This window comes from Rhinolophus sinicus, linkage group LG13 (genome assembly GCF_036562045.2).
Source record: "Rhinolophus sinicus isolate RSC01 linkage group LG13, ASM3656204v1, whole genome shotgun sequence".
NCBI classification, from domain to species: domain Eukaryota; kingdom Metazoa; phylum Chordata; class Mammalia; order Chiroptera; family Rhinolophidae; genus Rhinolophus; species Rhinolophus sinicus.
The window spans coordinates 35,232,241-35,244,532 of record NC_133762.1 but is presented as its reverse complement, the minus strand read 5'-3'; the positions used below and the strand labels follow the sequence as shown (position 1 = coordinate 35,244,532).

The 12,292-nt window shown below is 49.2% G+C and overlaps 1 protein-coding gene across 4 annotated transcripts in view; it reads right to left on the bottom strand.

Moving 5' to 3' along the window:
* Positions 1-1,729: 1,729 nt before the first annotated feature.
* MTCL2 (microtubule crosslinking factor 2) overlaps positions 1,730-12,292 on the bottom strand; it is a 70,973-nt gene continuing 60,410 nt past the window's right edge. For all 4 annotated transcript variants that reach the window (XM_074317773.1, XM_074317774.1, XM_074317775.1 and 1 more), the window contains one exon: positions 1,730-9,878. In XM_074317773.1, coding sequence (XP_074173874.1) covers positions 9,726-9,878 — 153 coding nt within the window. In that variant the 3' untranslated portion in view covers positions 1,730-9,725. The remainder of the gene's footprint in view (positions 9,879-12,292) is intronic.

Genomic DNA, 12,292 nt, shown 5'->3' with positions numbered 1-12,292 from the left:
CCTTAAATTTCCACCCTGTGGTTCCAGCCTGCTGGCTTCAACAACCATCTGAAAGCGGAGATTTGCTCTTGGTTTTCTGAACGTCAGTTTCTGGGGTTCAGTGGTACCCAGTTCCTTCTACGTCTGTCCCCCTCCTTCAACTCCTCATTTGGCAATGAGCCCAAGAACAGAACACAATATTCTCCACCAGGGCTGGCCATCCTGAAGCACAGTGAGAATATAGCCTCATGGAATCCAGACCGAATACTTCTTTCTGACTACCTGCCTGCTTTTTTTTTTTTTTTTTTTTAAGTAGTTCGCAGTTTTTTTGTTTTTTAATTTTTATTGGGGAGTATTGGGGAACAGCGTCCCTCTCCAGGGCCTGTCAGCTCCAAGTTGTTGTCCTTCAATCTAGTTGTGGAGGGCACAGGCCACTGGCCCATGTGGGAATCAAACCGGCAACCCTGTTGTTCAGAGCTCGTGTTCTAACCAACTGAGCCATCTGGCTGCCCCTCTCCCTGTTTTTAATTCTTCCATGGCTCCCTACTGTCGGCAGAATGTGGACGTTTGTTCCCTCATAAGGCACTGATCTGACCCAGCTTCTTCTTTCATCATTCCCTACTCCAGTGACATCAAACTTATTGTAGTTCCCCAGGTCTGCTCTGCTCTCTACCATGCTTTCACACATGCTGTTTCCTCTCCCTGGAACCATCTATCCTCAGTCTGTTGCCTACAACACGCCACCATCCCTTTCATCTGGGCAGCATCTCAACCTTAGGTCCCTGTAAGATGTCCCTTCCTCTGTGAAGCCTTCCCTGATTCCTCATGGCTCCCTGAGCATCCTGGGCTTCCTGCTGCCATTGCCATTTGCTTTCCTGCCTTCCAGGCCCATCTATTATATCCCCAATGCTAACACAGGCCTGGCTGTTGTTAGAGCCTCAAAAAAGAGGAGATCTGTAGAATTTGTATGTGGTAGCCAGCTTCCAAGATGGCCCCCGTGATCCCTGCTTCCTGGTGTTCATGCCCAGTAGGGCATAAGGCTGACCTGTATAACCAGTAAGGTACTGCTGAAATGATAGTGTGTGATTGTCAAGGTTTAGTCATAACAGACATTGTGACTTCTACCGCTTTCGCACAGATCACTTGCTCTGCAGGAAACTAACCGCCATGTTGTAAAGACACTGAAGCAGTCCCACAGAGAGGTCCAGGTGGGAAGGAACAGAGGCCTCTTGCCAACAGCCAACACTGACTTGCCAGGCATATGAGCCAGCTTCCAAATGGATCTTCCAGCCCCAGTCAAGCCTTGACTGCAGCCCAGTTGACACCTTACTGCAATCTGAATGAGACCCTGAATCAGAATTACCCAGCTCCTGGATTCCTAACCCACAGCAGCTGTGATATAATAAATGTTTGGAATAATTAATTTTTACTGTAATAGATAATTAACACATGTCTAATGTGTCCTTTTTTTTCCATTATAAAGTCCTTTGTAGAAAAGTTCAATTCCATTTTTGAGCACTCTGCATGTTTCTCAGTAGTCCTATCACATTTAGTGGGAGATTCTGAGGCGTCAGCAGCAGGGAATACCTACCTGGTGGCTCCTCCCAAGTGACCCCCAAACCAGTTAGCGGCTGTGGCATTCCCAGGTCTCCCTCCTTTCCAGGGAACTGGGGGTGGGCTAGAGTCAGGTTTCAAATCTGCTAGGGGCTTTCCCCATCCCACAAGAGAAATCAGAGGCCAAGTCCACGGAAACTGTTCATAATGACATACTTTATTTCCAATCTACAACCATTAAAAACCCTTTGTAAGTTTACACTGTACAGTTATTCTCATGTCAAAATAAGACATGGGGTAGGTGGTAGGGAGAGTTGATGGATAGGACCACAGTTGTCCTAGCACCCAATCCGTCCTGGGAAGGAGCCTTTTGAACACAAGAGCAGGGGGAGAGATGACAGTGAACAGGAGAGGTGGACAATTTGGCCCAAGGATGCCCTTGGTCCCTTCCCTCCTCAAGGCCTTTTCCTGGGGGTCCCCTAGGGCCCACGACTGCAGGACCCTCACCAGAAAACCAGGCTGAGCAGGAAGGGGGCTTCACAGTATTGGTGGGTAATGGGGGGGAAGGCAGGATGGGAAAGGACAGCTTCTGGCTCTCTTCCTCAGTCGCTGGGGGTAGGAGCTGTTTTTTTGGCACAATCTACAAGGTCTCTCCAGAGGTGGGAGGAGGAAAAGGAGGAACTGGGGTTTAGGATTCTTTGCTTGAGGAGTTAGGTTTCTTTCCATTTGAAGAGAGGCTATGAGCCTGTGGTGAGGTTTCCAAAGGATAAATAAATGGTCAGGGTCTTTTGACTCCTGCCCCACAGGGCTTACACCCCCTGCCTGGTTGGCACAATCCTACACAACTTTTTGTAAAACCCAGATAAGTGGGAAAGATGAGCAGAGCTGGAACCAAGCCAGGGGCAGGGAAAGGAAGAATGTATGCCTTCTTCCTGCCCTCCAGCTTCCAGGAAGAGAATAGTTTTGATTGTTTTATTTTGGGGGGGCAGGTGGGGAGAGTTCCCAGTCTCTCAGGAATGCGGGGGTTGGTGCTTCCCACCTGTTCCTGGTCTGGGGCGGCCTCAGGCCCTCACTGGGCTGCACTAATTGCTAGCATTGGTCAGCAGCGGGCAAACTCATGTTATAGCAGAATCACCCCAGAGGGCTTGTTAAATCCCAGCTTGCTGGGTCCTACCCTGGAAATTTGAATTCTGTACGTCTTGGGGTAGTGCCAATACTTTGCATTTCTATCAAGTTCCCAGGTGATACTCTAGCTGCTTTGATAACCTCCAAGCACCTCATCTTCAACAAACTGGTGCCCCGAGGCAGTGTCAGGAAACTGGGCCACAGCTGGCAAGGCCCAGCCCTTAGGGGCACCACATATTTGGAAAGTTGCTAGGAATAGTCTTGTGGTGAGTCCCCTGTGCAGAGAAGTAAACTAAGGCACAGAGATCAGGGGCAGAACTAAGAGAGGAGACAGGATACCAGGGACCAGTGAAAAATGATGGTAACACAGGACCCCAAAACACAAGGGGTGCCTGGGGCTCTAGGGATCATTCTGGGGTTCACTATAAAACCATACAACCAGCTTAAGTCAGAGAAGAGGTCTGTGCAGACCTGGGTCAGGTCTCTATAGTCCTGGCTGAGGTTGTTCTTCGCGGATATAGTAGTTTGAGTGGTGTCAGAATGGAGCGTGACAAGGAAGCCAGGTCCGACGACCTTGGCCTTTCAAGGATGCTTACAGGAAACCAAAGCTCCTTTCTTTGGGGCCTGGGGTCCAGACTGCTGGTGAAGGGCAGGAAGAGAGGGGATCAGGGTCAACGGGACAGACAAGGGAGGGTCCAAGGAGGGTGAGGGAGGAGTGGGGAGAAGCCCTGGGCAGGGGACTCAGGCCCAGCTTTATGTCCCTTTGGTTCTTGGGACTTTGCAAACTACAAATGCTGTTAACAGGGGTAAAGGGCAGAGCCAGGGTCATCTACAGGTTCTGCCAGGATGAGCTGCTCCACAGCCAGTGAGGCCCAAGGGAGAGCAGAGAGGATGGTGGGATGTCAAATGGACAGATGGACAAATGACCAGGGAGAGAAGAACCCAAGTCAGGCTGCATCTCCTCCATCAAGGCCATGTAGGACTGGGCAGGGTAGAGGAGGCCAGAATGGGGGTCCCAGGTCCCCCCCACCACACACGTACTGCACTCTCAGTGGAAAATGCTGGAGTCCTTCCAGGAAGCTAGGGACAGAGAAGACCATATGACTCAGGGTGGGACTAGGGGATGTCTTTCTGGGCTGGGGGTGCTGACGCCACCTGAGGTGTTGGGGAAAGGTGTCCCCTTTAGTGTGAGCAAACACGAAATAAAACAGAACCCAGGAAACACCCCCTGAGCTGAAAGCAACCCTCAGAGTGGGGAGACCACAGCTAAGGGCACTTCCCTGATAGGAGTAGGATGGGAATGTGAGCCTGAAAGGCAGTGAGGGGGTGCTGAGGTGACAGAGAAATCCATGGGAGGGGAGCAGGGCTGGGAGGCCGTTTTGGGAGAGCTGAGGGATGGATGCTACAAGTAAGCCCGGGGCCAAGAAGAGCAAAACCTGGCGCTGGGCTAGGGCCACTGGGTCGGCTGGCAGGAACCAGCAGAGAAGAGGCAGGAGGACGGGAAGCTTTGGGGGAAGATGATAAAGGAGAGGATGGGTAAGGTGGGGAGGGAACAGACAGCGCAGAGAAAGGAAGAGGCTCAACTGAGATCACAGAATGGCAGGGTGGTGTCACATTTGCCAAAGGGGATGCAGAACCTTCTGGAAGTGAGGAAACCTGGGTTCTGGTCCTGGCTTTGACTCTAGTTTGCTGTGTGACCTTGGGTGAGACACTCCCTTCTCTGAGCCTGATTCCTCATCTAAAAAAGTGAAGAGGTTTGACACAAAAGAACAACGAGCATACAATTCCACTTATATGAGGTACCGAGAATAGGCAAATTCATAGATGGAAAGTAGAAGAGAGGTTAGCAGGGGCTCAGGGCAGGGGGAATGGGTACAATTAGTGGGTACAATTTCAGTTTGGCATGATGAAAAAGTTCTGGAAATGGATATTGGTCATGGTTGCACAACACTGTGAATGTACTTAAAATGGCTAGAATAGCAAGTTTTATGTTATGTATATTTTGCCACAATTTTTTTAAAAAAGCGAGGGGGGTTGGTGCAGATGACTTTGCAGCCCCCTTTCTATTCATTAAGACTAGTGAGGGGGGTGAGAAGGGACCCCCAGGGCCAGGTCACTGAGGGTCTGGCCTCCGGACAAGGCGTGTGATCAGACTACTTTACATTTGTGTAGGACCTTACGCTTTTCCAAGGAGACTCGCAGGCAGGGTATTGTATTTGATCCTCACCACAGCCATGTGAGGTAGAAAGACAGTCTCCCCACTTTATAACTGGGGAAACTGAGGCACAGAATAGCCAAATGATCTGAGGCCAAGGTCATTCAAGTTGGTGGCAGTTTGTTATTTTTTTTTAAAAAATAGTTGCCTGGAAAATATCCTTACACCTTACAGGTTTCCTTGTTGAAACACCAACTGGCTTAGTAGTCTTTCAAGAAAGGACGCATACGATAAATTAGTAGCAGAAAGAGTGGTATCCTGGGGCACGTAAGCTTGCTTCCCGCCTGGAAGATGCAGTTATGGAACCTGATGTGTTTCTCTTTTTACCATGAATGCCAGGAAACTCAAGAGTAAATTTCTTTTTATAACTCTCTTATCTACTTACTTGAAGCACAGTAAAAAAAAAAAAAAAGGTACACTTCGGAAATTCAGTGGCACAGAGTACATTTTAATCGCGTGGTTATGACGATTAGATCAGGTCGATTTTGGGAATGATGATTCTTGTTTTTTTGACTTTCTATTTATGTTGTCTTATGAAACTAAGATTTAAAAAGATTCTATTTCTGTTGTAGTATGCCTTTGATTGTAAATGGCCTCTGATGCTTTCTGGAAATTCTCAGGGTTATTAAACCAAATCAGAGCTGGGTTGTGGACGAGGTCCCCCTAATTCCCAGCACGGTGCTCTTTCTAAATATAGCATCGTGGTTATTGGTTCAAAGGAAGATGGCCTAATTGGTCAGGGCTGTGAACTCAGTGTGGTCATTGGTGCTCAGCACCTCCCTGGGAGTTTGTGAAATATGCAGGTTCCTGGCCCAGAAAGTATGGGTGGGGCCCAGGAAGCTGCATTCTGGAAAGCTCTCAGAGGATTCTGATGCAAGGGGTCCCCAGATCACCCTCTGGGACACACAGATCCAGTGATTCAGGGTGGACTGCTTTCATCTCTGGGTTGGGCAGTGGCACGTTTTGGGTGTCCTGTATCCATACAAATGTCCCCAGTGGGGCAGTGAGTTTGCATAGCAAGCAGGACAGAGTTTGGGCTGGGGAATCCAATGGACCCAGGTTCTAGTCTAGACTCGATGACTTCCCAGTTAGGTGACGAGACCTGAGCCTCAGGTTCCTTATTGGCAAAATGGGAGCACTAACCCCTGTCCTGCCAAGGCTGCCTCCCAGAGTTGTCCCCAAGAGGTTGGGAAAAAATGTGGGATGGAGGAGCAATTTCTAAATAGTAAAGTGCTCTAGGTGGAGAGTGCAGGGGGTCATTATTATTATTATTAACAAAGAGGAAGTGGGAACTTGGGGTGCTGATGAGGCTGGAAGGGGAAGACACTCTGGATGGGAGGGGAGAGGGAGGAAGAGCCTGGGAGTTGGGTGGGTAAGAGGAGAACAGGCTGGGTGATGAAACCGTGAAAGCAAACCGTGAATGGGGGGGGCATGATGGAGCCATGAGGTGATCAGGGTGTAAGAGGGTCAAGTTTTGGGGGCCCTGAACTGTCACCTGGGAGGGCAGCCGGTAGAAGAGCGTCTCGGGAGACTGGGGGGGGGGGGCATTTTGAGTTCATAGAAAGCAAGACCTCTTGGAGGTGTTTTGAAATTGGTCAGCCTTTGCTGTGGAAAAGAATTGGGGCGATGGGGCTGCCAGGGAGAAGGGGAATTGGATTCTGATGCCTTGTGCATACAGGGTCTAAAGCCACTAATGCACCAAAGTGGTAAGATTTTCATTTCAGATACAGACATCATGGCCCCCAGGAAGGTCTAATTAGGCTCTGGAAAGAGGTCTGATATAAGAAACATAAGGTGGCCCAGTTTAGGGTCAACCATGCCAACTGGTCTTCCATTTCCCCCTCACCAAGTGGTGCCAACACCATGGACCCAAGCCTAGATCTAGAGCTGTAGTGGATTAAGACCCCAGGGTTCCTCGCGACTTTGGTTGAAGAGAGTAGAGATGGGCAAAGAGGATAGAGGAGGAGGGGAAGGAGGAGGAAAAGGAGGAAGGTGCCAGGAGTAAAAAGGTCGAGGGGGAGTAGGAAGGGAAGAAAGAGAAGGGCAGAGTTCCTTCCTGGGACCCCGATGTTCCAGGGGAATCCCCACTGAGGGTCAGGCAGTTTTCTGCTTTGGGAATGTTACCAAGACTTAAAAGGCATTTGAAGAAACAAACAAACTTAGAAATTACATTCCAAAAGAGTAGAGAGTTTTTACAAACCAACCCCCCCACCCCCCAAAAGAAAACACAACCAGTTACTACTGAAAATGCTAAAAATCAAACCAAATCAATTATTTACAGAAAACGTTTTCAACCCCATCTAGCCCCACGTCCAGAGGCTTCTAAAGGAAGAGTGGTGAGTGAGCTTGCACAGTGGCATGCAGGAAGTAGAAACTGGGACTTTCGAAAACCAAGATCTGGAGCCTCTGACACGGGCTGGGGGCCAGGCGTCCAGGCGCTGAGACAACAACGGTGGCAAGGACAATCTTGGACGAGGACGATGGTAAGGCTGCGTGGTCCGTAGGCCACAGGGTTCAGGTATCATGAATTTCTCCCCAAGGCTGAGAATGCAGACTCCCTGGCCCTCTGGAGCTTGGGGAGGTGGCAGAAGGCCTCTGGTGGCTTGTAGCCTGTGGTTGTGAATCCCCTCCCCTGGAGGTAACCTTGAAGGGGCCCCTTGACCTCTTGGATGGGAGGGATGCATGCTCTGCCCACACAAGTCACTATGGAACGAGGAAGTGGCTGGTCAGACATGACCCCGATATTCTGTCGATAGGAAATGGAGGTGAAAGACTTTGGGTAACTGGTCCAGGTGACCCTGAAAGGGCAGAACTAGGAGCAGGTGGGAATGCAGAGGCATCTCCAGAGTCCTGTGGACAAACTAGAAAAGCTGCTGGCTTTTGGTCTTCCTGATGGGGAATTCCACAGACAAACCATTTCATCCTGGCATTTCCACTCTGAGCCCCCACCAGCTACAGGAGGGCCACATATCTATCTGTGTGTGTGTGTGTGTGTGTGTGTGTGTGTGTGTGTGTGTGCAACCAAAATGGGTTCACTGGTGTCAAGGGGAGGCCACCTGACACCTCCTTACCACACTGCAATCAGCCACCTTGCAATCCATCTGGTGGCTTGAGCAGCTTGGAATATAGGGAAGGGTGGGCAGTGAAGTTGGGGCTGAGAGAAGAGCCAGGAGAGGCCATAAGGCTAAGGAGAGAGGCTGGTGAAAAGGCTGGCAGGCTGGTGAGAACTCAGGCAGGCTGGCAGACACTCTCAGATCCATGTGCAAAGCTGCAATAAACAACATTCTCGGAGTTCACGCCTGTTTTCCTGCGAATTCTCACGTGGGGAACTTGGCGAGATCTCTGTGCTCTTGACAGAGCCTAAGGACCCACGTTTGACTCATAAAAAAAGGTGTCAGAGGGAGGAAGGAAAATGAGAAGGGAAATGGAGAATGTTTGGGAAGTGGTGACATCGGTCCAGCCCTCCAGCCCGTCAGCGAGCATTTACAGACTGACTGCTGGGTACCGGGCAAGTACCAGGTGTTGAGTGAAAAGCAGTGCTCAGAGGCCAATGGTCAGTGGTGTTGGGGGAGCAAGCTGCAGGACTCCAGCTCTGATGGGGGACCCCCAAACTTGACCAGGAGACCAGAGCTCGGCTGCTGAGCTGCCTCATCCATATAGGGGAACCCACTCCTGTCCATAGTGTTAGAAACCTTGCGTTGTCCCAGGGGCAAGAATACATGTCTCAACCTGCAATAAATTACCTTAGGGACTTTGGGGTAAATTAAATTATTAAAATAAAGTAAAACCACCTTAAATATTTATAGTAAGAAAAATTAAAATAAACAATATAGGCAAGAAATGTGTTTCTAGGCCCCCGTCTACCGCTGTGTCCTGGGGCGCCAGGCTTTTGGAGTGTTTCCTTCGCCTGGCCTGGCCAGGGAGTCTCTGTGGGGAATACATCTGCCTTCCACCAGCCGCAGGATGTAAACACAGTGGTGATGTGGCGCCCCCTCTAGGGTGCCGTGGAAAGAGGCCCCGTGATCAAGGCAGTGGGGCGTTTGCATTTAGGCATTTATCTGTGCACCAGGTCTTGAGAGAGACTCAACCTATTTCTGTCTTCAAGAAATCTCCTGGGACGGTTGTCACCTTGGCAAGGGAGGCAGTTCCAGTGGCTCCCCGACACCAAGCCCCACACATTCCCACCTCGTCTTCCATCCTTGCTAGATCCGGGCTCTGGGCAGAGAGATCTAAGGCTCTGGGATTCCAAGCAGATATTTGGCCCTGGCTACTGCCCTATCATACCCCCTAGAGTCACAGCGATCCAGAGCAGCAGGGCTGGGAGGAGGAAGAGGCACTGGAGGGAAGGAAGGGTTGGGTATCATGCCCAGCCCAGCTCCACCAGGAACCCCAAGCTGAGCCCTAGGCCAAAGCCTGTTCTTCTCATTGGTGTTTCCTCCCATGAAAGGGGTGTGATTGGCAAGGTACAGCTCTGCCAGCCCTTTCCCTGAGGGGTGTGACCACAAGCGTATCCTTTCCTCAGCTCTTCGGAGAAGTGGATGTGGGTAAAACCAGGCAAGGCCCTCCTTTAGGATCCAGGGATGGGTTCCCAACGGATCTCTCTGGAGATGCTTCCGAAGCCCCATTTTGGTCTTTCTCCCACTCACTGCCTTCCCCTGGGAAGTCGGAGATCGCCACCCAGTGGTCAGCAGGAGACCCTGCTTTACCTGGATGGGAAAGTTGTTCTCTTCACCGTGATGCAGCTCGTGTTCCCCAGGGCGAGGTGATGCAGAGGGCATGGTCCTCCCGTCTGTTGGTTCCCTTCGCCTATCCATGGACTGGGCTGGTTGAGATGGGGAGCTCAGCTGCTCTGTCACTCGCTTGGGGGGACTGCCCTCTCCTCCGCACCCCAGCTGGACTCCGAAGGGTGCAGCCTGCACTTGGATGGAGAGTGGCGGACGGCTGAGCGGGACGGCCGCGCGAAGCAGGAGGTGAGAGACTGGGAGCTACAGTCACAAACAGCATCCTAGGAGGAGGGAGGGAGGAAGTCAGAAGGAGAGAGGAGGCACTGACCACCCAGGGGTTGGATGGCCAGCCAGGCCAGGACTCCGGACTCAGCCCTTACAGCCTGTGTTGCAATTGCAAAACATGAACACTTTTCTGTCACTATGTATGTCTAGATCTCCTTCTTTTTAATAGCTGACTACTATTCCACCAAGTGGAAATACCTTAATTAATTTGTCCAATTCATTTTTGATGTGCATTTAGGTCGTTTTTATTATTTTACTATTACACACACAGGGACAATGGTTAAAAGTGCTGTTATAGAAATAGAATGCTTGGTTCAAATCCCAGCCCTGCTACTTACCAGCTGTGTGACCTTGGATACGTTACTTAAATCTCTGAGCCTTGATTTCCTTCTCTCTAAGATGAGGGACATGATACCTTTCTCAAAGTTGTTGTGAGGGTTAAATCAGATATGATATGGAAAGCGTCGGGCATAGTGCCGATTAAGTACTTAATAAATGTTAGCAATTTTTATTAATAATGCAATACATTTCTTTATACAAAAATATGTTTTCCCACCTCTGTGACTATTTCCACAGGCTACATGCATAGAAATATTGGTCAATGGGTAACATGTACATTTTACATACTGAAAAATATCTGGATCAACTTTAGAATCAACATTCAAAGTACAGCCAACTTTGAACCTTTGTTACTTGATGTAGATGTGGTTATATGGGTGTGATGGTTAATTTTATGCATCAGCTTGACTGGATCTCAGGGTGCCCAGTAGTTGGTGAAACATTATCCTGGGTGTGTCTGTGAGATTAATATTTAAATTGGTAAACTGAGTAAAACAGATTGCCTTCCCTTATGTGGGTGGGCCTTGTCAAATCAGTTGAAGGCCTGAGTAGAACAAAAGTCTGACTTTCCTTGAGCAAGAAACAATTCTTCCTGCTTGATGGTCTTCAAGCTGGGACATGGGCTTTCTTCCTGCCTTCAGACTCAACCTGAAATATCGGCTCTTCTTGAGTCTCAAGGCCTGCCAGCCTTCAGAACGGAACTACAACAGATACATGTGCTATACTGAATGACACAGCTGGCTCTCCTGGTTCTCAGGCATTTGGACTCAGACTGGAACTAAACCATGGACTCTCCTGGGTCTCCAGCCTGCTAACTCACCATGCAGATCTTGGGACTTGTCAGCTCCCATAATCACAGCAACTAATCTGTTATAATACTGGTATAAACCAATTATACACACACACACACACACACACACACACACACACACAGCACCTACTGATTCTGTTTCTCCAGAGAACCCTAATAAAATGGGTATGTTCAGTTTGTGAGAATCTAGTGATCCATATCTTATGATATGCTCATATGTATATTCAATTGAAAAGTTTTTAAAAAGTTAAAAAATAGAAATATGTGAAAGATTTTAAAAAATTCAGCCAGCTGGGTGAGAAGACAGAGAAGAAAAGCACTCACCACACACGGCTGGGGGGTATAGAAACCGGACAAAGTTTTTTAAAAGACAAGTTGGCAACATTTATCAAATACCATTAAAAATGTATATTCTTTTATCCTGTAATCCCATGTCTGCAACTTGAACCTAAGGAAGTAATCTGAAATGTGGAAACATGTTTTTGGACCAAGCTATTCACCATAGAATTACTTATAATAGGGAAAAACTAGAAACCACCTAAACATACAATACATACCAGTGGGCCAATCATAGCCCATCCCAGCTCTGTGCCCCACCCACCCGCAACCCTCACTGAGTACCCCGCACACCACTTGACAGCAACTCCTGACTACACCCAGGGAGTCCACTGGACTCGGGCTGGACCAAAAATGTGGAACTGGGAGACAGGGATTTGAGATAGCCTCTCTCAGGAGCTTGGCCTGGGAGATGTTATAAAACCAGAGCTCAGACAGCCCTCCTGACCATATGCAAATGCAACAGAGAAAGAGAAGAAGGAAGAGGACAGAGAAAATGAAGCTCAAGAGAGAGGAGAGGGAGACAGAGAGAAGCTGCTGAGGCCTTCGGGTCCCGGCCCTCAGGTTCCATGAGATACGCTACCATTTCCCTCTCTGCGATGCTAACTTAAATGCTTTCTTTTACTAATATGCAAATAATTCCCCCATGAAATCTGAAACTGATTATCAGGAGGGGGGAGTGCAGCAAAAGAGTCTCAGAGAAAATGAGAGCACTGAGGCATGGAGGCTTCGTGGGGTGGGATGGGGGGGATGCTGATAAATGTTTAAGAACTAGCTTCCCAGGAGTGAGGGGAGAGGCCCTGACTTGTGGCATTTGCCAGTTTTCATGGTGTAAGCCCTCCCACTGTGGCCAATCTCAGGGTACCAAGGTGATGTCACTGAACACAGAGACACACACACCTGGCTCTCACGAACCACATGAGG